This window comes from Canis lupus, chromosome 12, assembly GCF_048164855.1.
Source record: "Canis lupus baileyi chromosome 12, mCanLup2.hap1, whole genome shotgun sequence".
In the NCBI taxonomy this organism is placed as follows: Eukaryota; Metazoa; Chordata; class Mammalia; order Carnivora; family Canidae; genus Canis; species Canis lupus.
Genome location: NC_132849.1, coordinates 26412389 through 26431674, shown reverse-complemented (window position 1 = coordinate 26431674; position 19286 = coordinate 26412389). Strand labels below are relative to the sequence as shown.

At 36.5% G+C, this 19286-nt stretch overlaps 1 protein-coding gene across 1 annotated transcript; it reads left to right on the top strand.

Annotated features, from left to right (window-relative positions):
- The first annotated feature begins 476 nt into the window (after positions 1 to 476).
- Positions 477 to 17213, top strand: RNF103 (ring finger protein 103). Its single transcript, XM_072770115.1, has 4 exons — positions 477 to 796; positions 3182 to 3321; positions 11703 to 11818; positions 15198 to 17213. The coding sequence occupies exons 1-4, from the start codon at positions 571 to 573 to the stop codon at positions 16771 to 16773; spliced, it is 2058 nt and encodes a 685-aa protein (XP_072626216.1). The 5' UTR covers positions 477 to 570; the 3' UTR covers positions 16774 to 17213.
- The last annotated feature ends 2073 nt before the right edge of the window (positions 17214 to 19286 follow it).

Here is a 19286-nt window from a genome sequence, read left to right as displayed (position 1 = left end):
GGGCCTCGCCAGGCCGAGCGCCGCGCCCGCCTGACCGCCCGCCGCCCGCCGCCGCCGGCCCAACCGCCTCCCGGGCCGCTGCCCCTCCGGCCCCGGCCTCCCGCCCGGACCCTGCTTCCTTTGTGGACCTGAATGGTTGGCGGGGGCGGGGGGCTCCTCCCTCCCCCTTGAGATTACGGGGCTGGGAGGCCGACCCGCCGCCCGGGGAGCGTCCCTCGGCGCCCCGCTCCTTTCGGTGTTGGACTGATGGGGGTTTTTTAGGCCCCCCCCTCCCCCATCATTCTCCTCGTCTCCAGGCTGGAAGGCCCCGCGCGCGGCCCTGCGCCTGTGCCCGTCGTGTCTTCTCACCCCCGCGCGGTAGCCGAAGCCCCGGCCCCCGGCCCCCGGCCCCCGGCCCCCGGCCCCCGGGCGGCGATGGCGCGCCAGTGAGGGCGGCGGAGGGCCCCGCCGGGACAGTGCCCGCGCCCCGCGCCCCGCGCCCCGCGCCCCGCTCCCCGCGCCCCCGCGCCGCGCCGCGCCCTTCTGTTTTCGTCCTCGAGCTCTCTGGGAGGAGAGAAGACGGAGGCGAAGATGTGGCTGAAGCTCTTCTTCCTGCTCCTCTATTTTCTGGTCTTGTTCGTCCTGGCCAGGTTTTTTGAGGCCATTGTGTGGTACGAAACCGGCATCTTTGCCACCCAGCTGGTGGATCCGGTGGCGCTGAGCTTCAAGAAGCTGAAGACCATCCTGGAGTGCCGGGGGCTGGGGTACTCGGGGCTGCCCGAGAAGAAGGATGTCCGGGAGCTGGTGGAAAAGTCAGGCGAGTATCGGGGTGCCCGGTGGCCGGGGCGGAGTGTGCGTCCCTCTGGAGTGAGGCGTCCCCTCCCCGGAAGGGTTAACCAGGCTACTCCCAGAGCTGCCCGGGTTTTCTACCAAAAAAAAAGAAAAAGAAAGAAGTCCCAGTTTTGAGAAGGCGGCTGGAATTATTTGTAGGGGTGTTGCCGTGTCTTTAAGGTTTGTTTGTTTTTCAAATAACCGGTCTAAGTGCAGCTTCTTAGCACGGCTTGCTTACTAAGAAACGATTTTCTTAAAATTTAGGGAATGTCCACCGGTTACGGACAGCCTGGAAAGCATCATTTGTCCGTTGAAACTTACAGGGATAGAAGAAAAGGAAAACCCCAAGACGCTGTCTGTAGATAGCAGTATTTGTCAGGATGGTATTAGCATGGTATCAGGAAGGAAAAATATCGGAATGCTTAGTATCAAAGAGGCATGTAGGGCTAAGATTTAAATTTTAAATAAGGAGTTTAGATAAAGAGGAAGTGTACACTGTACGTTATTAGCTTTTCATGCTTTATGTTTGGGGAAAATATAAAGTGGATGTGTTTTGTGAATGCCTACCTTGTTTTGTTTTGGAAGAGTTTATGTTTCAGGGTTTTTTTTTTTTTTTTTTTTTTTTTTTTAAATCTTTATGTCTTGGATGTAAACTTTTTTTTCCTTTCCTTCCTTTTAGAGGTCACACACACTGCTGCATCAAGTTAAGTGGCTAGAGAAATAGAATTGAAATAGTACTAAGACAATATTTATTTAGCATCTTTATGCGTTGTCAGTAACTGTTGGATTGGGGGTAGGATTGAATAAGAAATATGGTTAGTTTTTTTTTCACTCCTGGACAAAATATATCTTTGTTTAGGTAAATGTCCTAGAAGGGGAATGTACTGTAACTTGAGAAAGACATTCTGGGTTGCTGTAGGAAGCAGTTGAAACTGATGGTTATCTTTTTTGTTGTTTCAAGTATAAATGTCTACTGTGTCTTTTACAAGACAGTTTTTTTTTTTTCCTTATTTAGTACTCTATAGCCATGTTGTGTGATAGACAAGAATACTAACTCCAGAAGAGTTTAGCAATCACATATTTGCAGGTTAAGCATGATCAGATTTGTATCTCACAATTAGGGTAGAGGAGGGAACCTTCTGTAGATGTGATACTTTTTTTTTAGAGAAAATATAAAATCAGGGTTGTTTTGTTTTTTTTTTTTTTTTCTTGCCTCTTGTTTACTGATTGGTTTATGGTGACTTACTTCTGCGGGGGCGGGGGGATGGGAAATGAAGTAAAATAGATCCCTAATAAATGAATTTTCTAGGTTTAGAAGTCTCAACTGCTTTGATTTGGCCAAAGCCAAATCATTTCACATGGCAAAAAAAAATTTAGTAACACTTTTCTCTTTTGACTTTTATTTAGTGTTGCTTCCTTTGGGCCTGAAAATACTTGTCACTTTGAGTGTACAAACAATGCACATATCATTTAAAGAATACACACAGCCCACAAAAATATGACTCACTTCATACATTTTATAGCAGAGGTCTTGGTATAGCAATTTAACTTTATCATTTAAATATTTGTTGTAAATGATTTTACTGCTGTCATGCTTGTTTTCACATTTAGGACAAAAATTAAAATAATTTGATGTTAGTGTTTACTTTTTATGTGATGATACAAGCTCTCAATTTACACTAAGTTTGAGTATTTTTCTTATAAGTAATCTTTTATATCTAACTTTCAAGTCTTATAAAGCCCTATTACTTTTTTAAGAAGATGGTGATGGGAAGTTCTGTAAACCCGTTTCTAAATCTTGTAAGTCAGAAGTATGTAAATTATACTGTTTAAAAATTATTTGATGCCTGGATATGTTATACACAAAACTAAATAATACTGTGATGGCTTTTTGGACTTACCAGGAAATTACTTAATTTCCTAATGAATTATGTGATGACTCCACTAGAATATAAGCTCCATGAGAAGATGGATTTTTGTCTGTTCGTTTTTGTCTGACACATAGTAGGTTCTTTTTTTTTTTTTTTTTTAAGATTTTATTTATTTATTCATGAGAGACACAGAGAGACAGAGTGAGGCAGAGAGAGAAGCAGGCTCCATGCAGGGAGCCCGATGTGGAACTCGATCCTGGGATCATGCCCTAGGCCAAAGGCAGACGCTCAACTGCTGAGCCACCCAGGTGTCCCACATAGTAGGTTCTTATGACATATCTATTGAGTGAATCTTAAATGGATGTATTCAGGTTCTACTTTTCTATAGACTGAAATGGAAGTATTGTTACATGAGTTTTAATGGTGTAAAATGAAATTAATCATTGAAGTTGGGAATGTAGAATTTTTGAAATTTTACTAGTGTTTTTTCCTTTCTTCAGGTGACTTGATGGAAGGTGAGCTCTATTCTGCACTCAAGGAAGAGGAAGCATCTGAATCCGTTTCTAGTACCAATTTCAGTGGTGAAATGCACTTCTATGAGCTTGTAGAAGACACAAAAGATGGCATCTGGCTAGTTCAGGTATCAGAAACAGTGATAGAAGTGAAATTATTTTTACCAAAATAGTATACAACAGCTGGTGGCACTCCTTTATACTTGTGTCATGTTTTTCTTAAACAAAACTCAGTCCTCATAGGGCGGCTCTGGTGTCTTGGTTTTATAGACCAAGGAAAATGAAAATTGAAGAGGGAGAGAGGAAGCTTTGGGGAAAGAGAGTTGACTGTTTTGTTTAGAATCAGCAGAAACAAATCCATTGTACTCGTTGGATCTTCATTAAAGTAAGAAACACAGATATATCCCTTATGTTGAATGATTACGTTTTAGTTTTGGTGAACTCCAGTTTTTAATTCAGTGATCCAAATGGTTTTTGTATCTAAATGAAGAACCGTGAAGTAAAAGTAAGAGAATCCTTCTATTAGGCCAATAGCCAACTTTGTGACTATAGGGGAAGAGATACTGTGGGGAATGGTGGGAAGTGCTCGTTGCTTTGCTTACAAAATTGGATGAAGTGATCATTTTAAACCCTAGCCCTTGTGATATCAAAACTGTGAAATTTAATTAGCATGTTAAAGTTGTAGAGTTATGAAGGGTCTAAAACTTAGTCTTTTATGCTTCCCAAAGTGTGGTTCATGTACCACTCATAGTAAATGAGTGGGCACATATTATCATTTATGAATTTTAATGCAAATTAGAAAAGTCAATATTCTATTGAACATGTAATTTCATAAATATTACTGAGGGCAAGCTAAAGTTATTTAAATTTTTAAAAATACAAGACCACTTAAAATATCAAGTAAACTAACAGCATGATTTTGGCTAAAATTATGATTATTGAATCAGTATCCAGTCCCAGGACCCCAGATTTCTTGTCCAGTACTGTTATCATTCCACACTGGGGTTGGCTAAGTTTGACCTGGAGTATAAAAAATCAAAATAGCTTCTTCATATTTCTTACTGAGAACAATGACATCAAAATATAGTAGAAAAATCTGAGTTCAGAGACCTTACATGCAGATCTGATCCTGTCATAGATTTGCAATATAATTGTGGATAGACAGATTTTTTGTTGTACTTGGCCACAAATAAAATATATACATCTAAAGAGGTTGGAATAATACTGTTGTGCATGGGGCTAAAGAGTTGAGTTTTAGGAATTCTTCAGGTGATTACATTAGCTATTCATGACTTCGTTTACATGCAGTCTTCCTATTGTGTTTGACCTTTTACCTGCCAAATAATCTAATTCTATAGTTTTTAAATTCAGCAAAAGGAGAATCTGGGAGGTTATGTGTTATGTTATGTTAGTCTATATGTTACCATCAAATTCTAGTTTATTTCTCTGTGAATTAATTGATATTGAGAAATAAACTAGTATCTCTAAAACTTTAATTTATAAGTAAATAGTTATTCCATTTCTTTTCCCAGATACTTATATCTTATGGTCTGATCAAGAAAGACTGATTGGTTTTGATAATTTTAGTTTTATTTACTGAGGTTGAGTTGAATAGCCTGTCCTATGTACCTGTGTTCTCTAAATATTTGTCCATACATTGAATGATCCCATAGAGATGAATAATAAATAGATACTGAATACCTTCCAAATTTGGAAAAGCCATGTCAAAAGTCAAGAAATTTTTTTGGTATATAGGATTCTACCTATAAACAATGAATACATTCTGGTTCACTACTTAATGTATATTCTTGCTTGTAAATGATCTACTCCTCTTTAATGTTCTATTAAAGATAGAAGTGCCTGGGTGGCTCGGTTGGTTAAGTGTCTGCCTTTGGCTCAAGTCACGATCTCAGGGTTCTGAGATGGAGCCGTACATCCAGCTCCCTGCTCAGTGGGGAGAGTCTCCTTCTCCCTCTCCATCTCCCCCTCCTCCTACTCATGCACGTGTCCTGTCTCTCAATCAAATAAATAAAATCTTAAAAAAAAAAAAAAAAAGATAAGCATGGGGGTCCTGGGTGACTCAGTCGGTTAAGCCTCCAACTCTTGGTTTCAGTTTAGCTCATGATCTCGCAGTTGTGGGATCAAGTCCTGTATCCCCACTGAGTGTAGAGCCTGCTTCGGATTCTCTCTCCCTCTCCTCCTCTGCCCCTTCCTCAACTCATGGACATGCACTCTCTCTCAAATAAATAAAATCTTAAAAAAAAAAAATAAAGATAAACATGGATTAAACTCTGTTAATAATGTGACAAAATTCAAATAGTTTATTTAGCAGTTAGTTGTATGCCAGGTTCTGGAAATATACCAGGAACATACACAAGGCTAAGTCCTTGCTCTCACTTTCCAGTTGGGAGAGGTAGGCAATAAATAAGTAAATATTTAATATAGCATCAAATTAGTGGAAAATGCTAAGAAGAAAAGTAAGGTAAGGAGACAGAGTGGCAAAAAAATTCTCTGATAAGGTGACGCTTGAATGAAATGAAGAACAGATAAAGAATGATAGTGAATGTAAACATTATAAATTTTAATCATTAAATTATTTTCCTCTGAAAATTTGTTAAGCCTCACAAGATATTAGTAGTTAAAAAATGACTCCTAAGAAAAATAGAATATATTTATATAGTTTTCCATGTGTTTTGGTAATAGGACATACACTTAATTTTCCAGTGACTTTCAGGACTTGCACTGATCACCAGTGTCTGGCTTGTGTCCCTTGGGGCCAGTGGCTTACATATGTCAGATGGCTGGCTTAGGTTAGAACAGTCTCTTGCCAGGACAACCGAGAAGATTGAGATTGAAACTATGTCTTCAGGCATTCTGAAGTCACCAGCTAACCTAATCAGCACAGACATTGGTTTAAGCTCTTAAAAGAAACCTATTGTTTTTTTGTTTTTAAATTGAAAATGTCTGAAATGTCTGTTAGAAAATAAGTATTCTCTCAGTTGCTCATCACTGTTTCAGTTCAGGTCATGTTTATCTAATCTCTTGTGAAAGGAAACTTTAAAAATCCTGTTTTTAGTAATTTGAATTATTCTTTTCTATTTATTTTAGAAGAAGCTAATTTTAGTTTGCTCTTTTTTTTTTTTTTAATTTTTGAGTGCGCATAGATCCCAGCCAGTTCAATCCTCTTCAGATTGCCTTTATTTTAGGTTTCCTGTGTAAGAAATATTTAGCATATCAGAGGTCTTTTTCTCGCATTTTTCTGGGAGAAATTATGAATTATGGTTTTCTTTTGTATTTATTGAGAAAAAATGTAGTTAGATGGCATTCGACTGATAATTAGCACTTTAGACTTCTTAAGTGATGTCATTGAAAGGATGTCTAGATTTACTTATTTAGGGAAAGTGTGACTTTAATAACTGGGTATATGACTTAGCTATTCCATCACATGGTTAGCTCATTATTTTTCTGGAATGGATTGGTAATCTAGGTTGATTTATCTTTTTTGGTGACATTACATGTGGAATGATGACACTACACGAGAAAAGTGAATTTGTATAATTTATTTAGTTCATCCTATATTTCTTATGATTTCTATCTTCTGGGCAACTCACACTTTTACTTTCTGAATGATGCATGTTAATGGTCTTTATATCTTTCTCTCCTCAAATGTTTTAAGATATATTGATGCTCATGAATTAACCTTACATTGAACCAGAGTATTAGGATGCTCCATTGCATGTCAAGCTTTTCCATGTCTATCTGTATTCTCTATAATATGAGGTAAAAAGAACTAATTTTAGTTTTCCAGGCAGCAACACATATGGGACATCTTTATCATCAATATACTATGTAACTCATGGAACAACTGAGTCCTCTTTCTTTTCCTAATAGTTCTAACAAATTTAAGTTTTCCTGCTTTGTTCTTAACCTCAGTTCATATCTTTCATTAGTTATCTTTCAGTGTTGTGGATTCTTTGATCTTACCACCACCCAGTCTTCTGAGTAGCATAAATTGAAGACAGTTACTTTTTTTTTTTTTTCTTCAGAAAACTCTTAGAGAGGTAGATGGAACAGTGGCTAGGCTTCTGAAGTGGAAAGCTACCATGCTCCGTGGGTTTTATGGGTTTATCTTAGCATTTCTATTTCCCTTTTTTGACCGTGTTCAAAGAAGGACTGTGATATTTGTTCCCAACTGGCTTTATCCCCATCATAAGGAATTTAACATCACTGGAATTGAGATAGCAGTGAAAAAGCATCATGTGATCTAAAGTAAAGCTTTGGGTCAATATTTACTGAAATATTGTTGTTATATTTCCTGTTTGGCTAAAAAAATGTTAATAGCTGTCTTAAAACTTATTTACCTTTGTTCTAGACAATACTTTTGTTCAGGGAGATTTTAACCTGTTCATTCCTTTCTTGACACTATTATAAAAGTGAAGTACATGGCAAGCTACTTTATTGTTTATTTTGTACTGATGAAAAACTTTTATTTCTGCTTACTCATAAAGAAAGCTAGTAGGGATACCAAAGAAATAATTAAATACCACTGAATTTTGTTTCTGTCAATCACTTGTCCTCACTTTTAATGATTTTATATAATTTGCATATATTTATTTAAGTTGGTCTATGATTTTGAAAGTAGAAACTCCCCATAAATAATGAAATATTGAGATGCAGAAAATATCATAACCCAGCATTACTGTTCTATGGAGTTTTGTTATTTAATTTAGCCTAAACTTATATGGCAGATGTTCTGGTTAGTAATAAAATTCACCTCTAAAAATTAGGCAAAAATACACGTTTTTTTCTTATACCAGTGTACACTTAAAATACCCATGCAAGGGAATAAACAATAACCTGAGGTCCAGTTTTTCTTTTTTTGTTTGTTTGTTTTTTTGTTTTTCAGTTTTTCTTTGTAAGATTAACTAGACTACACAAGGTTGACTTCAGAAAATATGGGATTTAATATCACACACTGTCCAACACAGTTGTGTATATGGTGTGGTGGAGGCAGCTCATACTGTTTCATGAAGGGTGATTGTTAACATCCCTTCCCAACTCCCATGTTTAGAGATAACATGTTGGTAACTTGAAATCAGCCATATGGGAGTATTTATACCTAGGAAATCAGCAAGTAATAGAAATCAGAATTTCCTTTTTATTTTGGAGAGCTAGTTGTTAAACATCTACCAGCAAACCACTGGTTTTATACATTCATCTAACCATCTAACAAATATTTATTGAAATCTAATGTGTGCCAGCTGAACCTTGTGATTAGAATTGAGGGCACAAAGATAAATAACCTATAGCCTGTGCCATAAGACAGCTTAGTTTGGTTTACTAAAATGTGTAGACCAGTAAAAATCTTAGTTTATAAGTATCTTTCAGTTGAGTTACATGGTCCATGATGGTGCTAGCATCTTGAGAAATCCTAAAGAACTCTATTAGTGAAATGGAATGTAGGAAAATTGTGGTAGTTTTTTCCTGGAGAAAAGTATATTTTTAAATTCATTGAATTGAAAGTCCTTATGTCTGACTGGGATCAAGAACATTGATATGCAATTGCATAGCAAGGTAGTATTTATGCTAATGTTTGTCCAGAAAATATTCCAGATGACAGGTTGCTAGGGAAGGGACTTATAACAGATACCAAAAAGTTGGTGGCTTTCGAGAACATGTTTAGTCAGAAGTAAAAGAATGAAGTTACTAAGATGTAAAAAGCTGAAATAATTTAGTTCTACATAAATATTTAATGAGCACCCAAATGAGTTAGGCACTATACTAGCTGTAGGAAATGCAATGGTGAACAAGTATAGGAATGCCAGTTAGAGAGGCAGATAACCTGGGAAGGAGGAGGGAAAGATTCCTTCACTTCCAGCCTATGCTGCCAACTCTGTTCCAGACTTGGAATTCAGGCTGTACTTTGATCTAGTTTTTTTCTAGTCTCTGAAAATACTCCCCACAGAGAACACAACATCCTTCTTGAACTGCCGAGGAATATGTCTCTGCTTTTAATAAGATGAGCAGTGTGAGTGCCACTCAGAATCATCGTGCATACTTTTGGATATGAGCTGTAAGTTGGGAATTCTTAATGGTGTGACCCAGTAGTAATAGGTTAGAGTATTTGATTGTACCATGTGACTCAGCCAGATGAGTTATTTTGTGAAAATATTAAAATGTGTAGTGGTGGTTTAATTCAGCCTCTACAAAATTTATGTTAAACCTTTAGTTGAATGATCTAACTATATAGGGCATTGAACAGAGCTGTTTCTAATTATATAAATGTAACTTTCAAGTCAAATAAAATGCTTTCATGCAATTAATGCCTAGGGGAGTTTTTGTTTTTGCATGGCTCTCTGTGTTAGGGATCATTAAACTCTTCAAAAGCAGGTGAGGGAACAGCTTGCTGAATAAAAAAGGCCCTAGGGTTAAACATTGTCATGTACCTACTCAGATGTTCCCATTCTGATCACAGACTTGTATTGTCTGTGCTGTAACCAGCAGTGTCTACCGACAACCCCTCTCATTCCTACTTCCTTTCCTAGCATTGGAGCTTTTGTAAGTCTGAAAAATACCTGTACAATGGTCAGGATCTTCCCTGAAAGATGCTCCTAGACTTAGGGCCATACTTACTCCATTGAATAAAGCAGCATCTTAACCCCTTGATGCAATGTTGTTATAAACACTGACCTGAAATGTTTGGGTTATTTGCAGCCTTGATCAGGAAATGGAAGTGAAAAGGAAGTTCTTTAAGAGTTCTTTAGAAGAAGTAGGGAGTATGGTGGTATGATTGGACAGAAACTTCTTAATCTTTCTCAGTAACCTGAAAAATAAGTTCAAGATTTCCTTGATTACTTGATGGAAAGAAATACAATACTGACTCTTGAGTAGTAGGGAAAAAAAAAAGAAAAGAAATATCTGCCCTGCTTTTTCTTCCTGACTATTCAGTTAAAATATATCTAGCCCTTTTGGACTGTGGAAAAATGAGTTAGGGACTTAATGGGTAATGTAACTGGCATGAACCTCCTCAGAAAGAGCTTTCATGTCCTCAGATTATCCTCTTTTTACCTCAGTCATCTAAGCATTTAAATAATAACTCGTAAAAAAAATTAATAATAACTTGTGTCTCCCTCAATAAGGCCATCTATTTTCACTAAGAAGCACATCAAAACCATTTGTTTAATGCCCTAAATTGTGTATGTGTTTGTGTATTTACGAAGCATCAGAGTCATTACAAAATGTTACATATAGCATATATGTCTGTAGATGTGGGGATGATATGGTAATAGCAATGGTATACAGCAGAGATTAGTGGACAGTGATCTGTGTGCCTATAAAGTGAAGTTTAAGTTACTTGTCACCACTATGTGCTCTCTTTCTGCTGCCCTTGAAATTTGTTAGGCTTCCCAGCAGAGAGTCCACAGTGAGGTAGCTATACCATTCCTGTGTTTCCCAGGGAGTATATCTTGGCACTCATTTCACACACACACCTGGGATTTCACTTCCTGGAGGCTTTGTGAACATGAAAATGTCCCTTCCTCCCAGAACGGACCCCAGAGTATTGTGTTGTAATTTTGAATTAGATAACATCAGTTACATAGCATTTGTTAAAATAAACTTGGCCTATATACCCTGGGTTTAAAATAAATCAAACAGATGGTTTCATGAAGACTTCAGACATTTTGGCTTTCCTTTACATTCCCATTTAGTTGTTTTTGTGTTTTTGTTTTTAACATTTAATTTTGTTTTTTACTCCTATGTCTGTCAAAGTCCTGCCTCATTCAAAGCAGGAAGATTAGGGAATAAAAGGAAAAGGTGTTAACAATTAGAAAGGCTAAGAAAGCATTATACATTTTGAAGGTTAACTTACAGTTTTTTTTTCTTTTTAAAAAAATCTTTTACTTTTCTCAATCTTAATTGTGTTTAAAAGCTATTTGCAAATTTGAAGAAGTTCAAGAGCATAGAATTCATTATGGTAATTCTTTTTATATGTTAGAACCTTTTCATGGTTGTTAAGAAAAAGCCATAGAAGTAGTATTGGTTTAGTCAAAGCATAGTTTAATAGAAAACATATGTTTGACTCTTGGCTCCATAATTATACTTCAAAAAAGTGAAATTTGTACTCATTGAACCCACATGTGATAATTTCTAGTAAGCTATATTTGGATTATTGTTTTAAATTTTTAGAGCAGAGAAATGCCTCCAAAGGCCATTTTCTTCCTGTGTAACTTATTTCTAGAGAATAGGCTACAGGTTGGAGAATGTGGCTAGCTTCTTAATATTGTTTTGATTCCCTCTACTGCCACAGAGTGTGGAAGGTTAATGCACTGTATTCAGTGTTTTAAGCCTTTTCAGTTGGACATTTTTTCCTTCTACGAGAATTGCAATGATGATATAACCAGGAACAGAATCTTTTTGCAAAAGGTAAAGATATATTATAGATAATAAATGGTTGGTTTGACTTCATTTTAGGTAATTAAAGTTTCTGTTTTTCTTTCTGGACAAATAGGTCATAGCAAATGACAGAAGTCCCTTGGTTGGTAAAATCCACTGGGAGAAAATGGTGAAAAAGGTGTCAAGATTTGGAATACGTACAGGCACTTTTAATTGTTCCAGTGACCCCAGGTGAGTTGATTAGGCAATTCTTAGAATCTGAGATCTGACCAGAATTGTCTTAATTAATGAAGACAATGATATAAGAAGCCTATTCGAACTGAAAGCTAATTATAATGTTTAGCACACTGTTACCCAGGTGCTTGATCAATAGTTTTTGATAAACTGGCAGTTTTTTACTTTCTTTCTGAAATGTCTTTCTTTATGTCATTCTTCTGTATTCTTTCTAGTGGGGGTGACTCTTAAGAGTATGCCTTCAGTCAGTTTGGTTTCAATTTCCTCCCAAAAGACTTCGGCACATTTATAGCTTGTGCTGATTGAAATCTTTTGTCATAATTCTGACCTCCACTTTGCAAGCAGACACTTATTTCTATCTGCCCTATAATTACCCCTAGAAATGTCCTTTTCCCTAAACCCAGTGTTTGTATTGCTTTCTTTACTGGAGTTCCTTCTCTAGGATGGCCTCAGGGCAGCCTCCTCAGATGTGTTGGTCTCATTGTACAGCAGTACTTTCCTGACTTTGTTAGCTCCTCTAAGAATGTTCAAGACCACCACCTCTGGGCGCCACCTGACTCTGCTGGGCAGCAGTTATAATATTTCCCTGCAAGTATACTCAGCTTGCCTGGCTGTAATTTCTTTCATTCCCTCAAGAAAGCAATATAGCTTACAAGGCTAAAAAGCCCTCTGTTAGGTCTATATTTTTTTTTCTTTTCTTTGAGAAAGTAGAAAACAAGGTGGGGTATGTCTTTGGAGGGTTGGAGAGATGGGGGATAGTAAAGAGCAGCTCCACATTGGAATTGCAGGAGCTGAGTGGCAAATGGGTCGGGAGGGCCTTTGGTGAGAGTAAATGGGTAGAGGGCCAGTGGAATAAGCAGAGAAGGGAAAAGTGAAGGGGAGATTGGAGAGCAGGCCTGAAAGGCCAAGGAGACCAATGATCTCTGAAGAAACCACATTATATAAACAGAAATACTAAGGTTTCTTTTTAAGTACCACATGTCACATAAACTTGAGTAACAAACTCACTAACCATATTTTCTATCATTTTTAGTCTTCAAATTCTCTAAGAATCTTGGAAGGTTTAGTTTAAGAACTAGAGTTATTTTCATGGTATTCAGTCTAGAAAGTTAAAGCTATCACTTAACCCTGAAAAGAAAGCACATACATGAAGAAATGTATGCACTAAGTCCTTCTTTGCCTGTTTTACACAGTAGGTCTTCTGTCAGAAAGATTGGCATTCAATTTATGTCATAACTCAGAAGCCAGTATTCTCTGATGTAGTTATAGGAAGATAAAAAGAATGACCGAGAGTAGAAATATGTCATCACAAGTATCATGTGAAATTTAAAAATTAAAGCTACTTAAAGATATTTAAGATGTAAATAAAGCAATTTATTTAACTTGTTGCTTTGGGGAGCAGAGGGTAAAAATTCAATGAATTACTACTTTGCATTATATGAACACAGTGTTAAAGGATAAAAGATATTTTCCTTATAGGAATTCATAATTCTCAAACCACTTAGGGCAATATTGATATTAATGGAATCTATCCTGTTAAGTGAATCAACTCAACAAGAAGCTGAATTGTGGTCTGTGATTCTGAGTCACCCAGACAGTATCTCAGAGTCATTACTAACCTTGTCTTTATGACATAACATGCTATCTTCATATATCTGAAGTTATATCACAAAATTTCTGAGATACAACTTATTTTATTATCGTTATAAAATCATATGACATACGTTGAGACTTTCAGTCTGATCATATAAATGTGTAGTGTGCTTATTTAAATAAAATATAATTCATGCTGGGGCACCTGGCTGGCTCAGTCAGAGGTGCATGCGACTCTTGATCCCTGGGGTTGTGAGTTCAAGCCCCACATTGTGTGTAGAGATTATTTAAAATAAAAAATAAATAAATATATAGACACACACACAGAGATGTAATCTGTGTTTATTAAGTAAAGGATAACACTTAGGACATATATATAAATATTTTTAATAGGAAAATAAGTTGAACATTTATTACCATACATTTATAAATCTATAATGAACAAAATGTACCTTCATATGGTAGATTTTCTTTTTTTCATCTTTATTGAGATAAATTTACACACCAGAAAACTCTGCATGGTAAGTTTTTGGGAAAAAAAATACTTTTTATTTAAAAAAGGAAAATGCACTTAAAATTTCTCCACTGTCATACGACAGTCTTTATTTTTCAGTATTTCCTTTCATTTCTTATCTAGTTTTTAGGGGGAGAGTGATGTCGCAAATAGTATAGCAAGAATTTGTCCATTTCCAAAAGGATTGGAGTGATGACCACACTGGATAAATATAAGCAGATGATTTAATTTTAGTTAAATTCTTCTATACTTACTCATCCTCTAACTGAATCTCTTCTTTAATTTTTTTTTTTTAAGATTTTATTTATTTATTCATGAGAGACACACAGAGAGAGAGAGAGAGGCAGAGACACAGGCAGAGGTAGAAGCAGGCTCCATGCAGGGAGCCTGATGTGAGACTTGATCCCCTGTCTCCAGGATCACACCCTGGGCTGAAGGCAGGGCTAAACTGCTGAGCCACTGGGGCTGCCCATGAATCTCTTCTTAATGAATCTCTTCTTAATCTGAAAACTTACTTTGTTTCATCTGTATTAAATACTCCTCTTCATGATCTTCATTAAAGAGATGAGAGAATATAAAAAGCATGGGACTTGATCTTTCTTAGGTGAACTTTTGTTTATTACTTTGTAACAGAACCTGTGATGCTTGAGTTAATAAATGGGTGCAGCATGGCTCTTACACTCAAGGAACTTGAGTTCAAGTCAGGGACTTGCATGTGGGATAATCTGTTCTCTCTTCTTTGGCCATCTGAATCTAACCACCTTCAAGACCTCATTCATTTCCTAAACCTTTCATGAAATCTTCACTAGCTCAAACTCTGTGATATTCCCTATTTTTGAACTTCTTTTACATTAGTAATTGAATATATATGATTTTATACTTCTGGGTTTTTTTTTTCTTAATAGGATTTTAAATTCCTTTCGAGCAGGAATTATTTTCCTATTTTCTTTTGGATCTTATAAGCACATAATGAAGTAGTAGCTACATAATAGATGCTAAAGTATTTGTTGATTTCCTTGACTAAACTCTTCTATAAAAAACAAACCAGAAACAGGAAACAAAGCTACAAAAAGAGAGCTTGCTTTCGTTCTTGTACAACTGCCAGGTATTGATACCACTTTTGATTATTTGGAGGTTATTTGGTTTTGGGCAGAGTATCTTTCAGTGCCAAAAAAATTTGTTAGGGGGAAACAAATTGTGCAACAGTGAAGATGAGCAAACTAGCTCATCTGCCAGCCTGGCTTTTACTTATGGTTTACTCTCTTACAGATACTGCAGAAGAAGAGGCTGGATACGATCCACACTCATTATGTCTGTCCCACAAACTAGCACTTCTAAAGGGAAAGTCATGCTTAAAGAATATAGTGGACACAAAATTGAAGTAGAGCACATTTTTAAGTGGATAACTGCTCATGCGGCTTCTCGGATCAAAACCATTTATGATGCTGAACATTTGAAAGAAGAATGGAATAAAAGTGATCAATATTGGGTAAAAATATACCTATTTGCAAACCTTGACCAACCCCCAGCTTTCTTCTCTGCACTAAGTATAAAGTTTACTGGAAGAGTTGAGTTTATTTTTGTTAATGTGGAAAATTGGGACAACAAGAGTTATATGACAGATATTGGTGTATATAACATGCCATCATATATTCTTAGAACTCCTGAAGGAATTTACAGATATGGAAACCACACAGGTGAATTTATATCCCTTCAGGCCATGGATTCATTTTTGCGCTCATTGCAACCTGAAGTAAATGATCTGTTTGTTTTGAGCTTGGTTCTAGTTAATCTTATGGCTTGGATGGACTTATTTATCACACAAGGAGCAACCATAAAGCGATTTGTGGTTCTCATAAGCACTTTAGGGACATATAATTCTCTATTAATTATTTCCTGGCTACCTGTGTTGGGCTTTTTACAGCTCCCTTACTTAGATAGTTTTTATGAATATAGCTTAAAATTGTTGAGATATTCCAATACAACCACACTGGCTTCATGGGTAAGGGCAGACTGGATGTTTTATTCTTCACACCCAGCCCTGTTTCTCAGTACGTATCTTGGACACGGTTTACTAATTGATTACTTTGAGAAGAAGAGGCGGCGCAACAACAACAATGATGAAGTCAATGCCAATAACTTAGAATGGTTATCAAGTCTGTGGGACTGGTACACCAGCTACCTCTTCCACCCGATTGCTTCTTTTCAGAACTTTCCTGTAGAATCTGATTGGGACGAAGACCCTGACTTATTCTTGGAGCGATTAGCTTTCCCTGACCTTTGGCTTCATCCTCTGATACCAACTGATTACATAAAAAATTTGCCAATGTGGCGATTTAAATGTCTTGGAGTCCAGTCTGAAGAGGAAATGTTGGAAGGTTCTCAAGATATTGAAAATGACTCAGACAGCGAGAGCACAGACATTTTTAGCAGTGAGAAGGAAGTATTTGAAGATAAACAAAGTGTAGTTCACAATTCTCCAGGAAGAGCAAGTCACTGTGATGCTGAGGCTTGTTCATGTGCCAATAAATATTGTCAGACCAGCCCATATGAAAGAAAGGGAAGGTCATATGGATCATATAATGCTAATGAAGATATGGAACCTGATTGGTTAACTTGGCCTGCTGATATGCTGCACTGTACTGAATGTGTTGTTTGCCTAGAGAATTTTGAAAATGGATGTTTGCTAATGGGGTTGCCTTGCGGTCATGTGTTCCATCAGAATTGCATTGTGATGTGGTTGGCTGGGGGCCGACACTGTTGCCCTGTTTGCCGGTGGCCTTCCTATAAAAAAAAGCAGCCATATGCACAACACCAGCCCTTGTCAAATGATGTCCCATCTTAACCATGTGCAATTTGTCCTTTATAAGCTTTGAGTATCTTACAGCTTGCCTTTTTAATGTTAGTCACAATGTTTTTGTGGTTTGAAGTTTAGTTTAATGTTAGTGCAGTGACAGGAAATACACATTATGCTAATGTTGATGACAATTACTTGGTTGCCTTGTGTGTCAATTGAATGCATACTTAATTGTAAAAATTTTTATTTACAACATTGGAAATTCAGAAGTTAATGTTTTTTGTAAGCACAAAAGAAGTATGATAGAAATTTATCCTAGCAAGACTTTACAAGGTAGGATCAAATTCTAATGGAATTGAGGCAGTTTCTTATCCTAAATGTTTCCTCCCTTTTTACAATCTGTGTCCAGCACCTCTTGGTTAAATAATGTATGCTCTGAGACATGAAATTAAAACAGACCTATTAAATAAATTATTTTAAAACCAGAAGATTACAGCTTTCCCAATATTAAATTGTTTTTGATGAGGTGGCTGAATGCTATAGGTGTTTTGCTGGCTTGTTAATTTCACAGGTAAGTCAAATGTGTTCCTTGGCTAATGAGTGAAAACAAAAAGATAAATTATGTTGCTGATACTAGCCAGAGGTGATATTAATCAGCCTTGTAGTTTGGTCAGCTTTGATGGGAAGGAATTTCATGGTGGGCTTTTTTTTTTTTTTTTCTTTAAGTATTAAGTCGTTTATGAGTAGTATATTCATCTAAGTAAAATCAATCAGCATATTAGCCACACATTGATTACTTTTTTTTTTTCCTGGCTTTTATTTTGAACAATTACAAAACTACAGAAAAAATGAAAACAATACAATGAACATCTATTTCCTAATTCACCAGATGTTTGTATTTTGTTACCTTTCCTTTATCTTCTCTATATGTATATTTATCTTTTTTCTTTCTTTTCTCTGGTTGTTTTTTGTTTATTCCTGATCCCTTTGGAAATAAATTTTAGTCATCTCCATGCTGCTGAATATATCACCATGTATCTTCTAAGAACAAGAACTTCTTTTTACATAACCACAATACCATTATCTTACCCAAGAAATTTATCAACATTGATTCAGTAATATTTAATATACAATCCCTACTTTCTACTTGCTGCCAATATGCCCTTTATGTCTTTATATGTTTTTGTTTTATTATGAACCTCAGGCAAGGTTCATGTATTAGGTTTGGCCTTATTCCTTTCATCCTTTTCTCTAGAGCAGTTCCCTGTTCTTTGTTTTTGAGTCTTTCCTGATAAGTTTTTGAAGAGTACAAGCTAGTTGGCTTATAGAATGTTCCATATTCTGGATTTGTCTGTTTCCTCATTATTAGATTCAAATTAAACAATATGCCTGGATGATAGGTACCTCCCATATGTATGACCTAAATAAGTCACTTTGTATCAGTTTGACCAATCATTGGTGAAGCTAAATTTGGTTAAAGTAAATATTTTTTCACTGTAAGACTTTTTTTCCACTCTAAGATACTTTTTCACTTAAGAGAGAACCTGTGATGCTATGTGCATATCCAATTTTTTAAAAATTTTAATTCCAGTATAGGTAACATTCAGTGTGATGTGAGTAACCCTATGGTTTTAACATCCACTGATGATTATTAGTCTAAATTAGTTGTTAAATAGTTGTATCAAGGGAATTTTCTTTTTTCTTTTTTCTTTTTTTTAATATTTACTTTAGAGACTGAGCATAGGGAGGTAGGGACAGAAGGAGAGGGAAAGAGAGAATCTCAAGCAGACTCCCATAGCACAGAGCCTGACTCAAGGCTCAATCCCACAACCCTGAGATCATGACCTGAACTGAAACCAAGAGTTGGATGCTCAACCTACTGAGCCACCCAGGCACCCCATAACATGGAGATTTTTCTAATTGTATCCTTCATTCTATATTTTTTAGCTGGCACTTTTTTGTGTGTGAAGAACAGCTATTTTTCCATTTTTCTTTCTTGCATACTTTGAATATTATTGGGCTTAGTTTCTTTTTATATTCAATGTATTAAAATTAATTATTCTATTTGATGTCTGAATCATCCCAAATTTGATAAGTGGGAGCTCCTCTAGGCCAGCTTTTCTGTGCTATTGATATGTCCCTTTCAATATTGAAGCACTTGCTTTGGGACACAAGGTGTTCCAGGCTAACTGTATTTCCCCTGGCCCAGCACTGTGATCAGATCTAAGTTTCATGGTACACTTTTAAAATCTTTTCTTGACTGCCCCTCCAAAATGGTAAGAAAATAGTTTTCTTGTTCTGAATTACTGCTGGGTTGCTAGCAGAAACCTTTTTTCCCCCTTTGTGGTAGACTGAGCCTCATTTTCATACATTAATGAAAATATTAAGGACCAACTATTACTTTAATATTTGGGAGCTCTTTAAATTTATAAATAAAAATGCAAACACTGCTCCTGTGCTCTTAATTTTTTTTTTTTTTTGAAGAAAAGTAATCATGTTATTGTAAATGTTAGTGTTTCCCAAAGTTCTTCCATTGGTCCACTGGTCTTTCATGTTTTCAG

Coding starts and splice junctions, on each gene's coding strand:
- RNF103 (XM_072770115.1), top strand. CDS start 571: ATGTGGCTGAAGCTCTTCTTCCTGCTCCTCTATTTTCTGGTCTTGTTC. Junction 3,322..11,702: donor ATGGCATCTGGCTAGTTCAG/GTATCAGAAACA, acceptor CTGGACAAATAG/GTCATAGCAAATGACAGAAG. Junction 11,819..15,197: donor AATTGTTCCAGTGACCCCAG/GTGAGTTGATTA, acceptor ACTCTCTTACAG/ATACTGCAGAAGAAGAGGCT.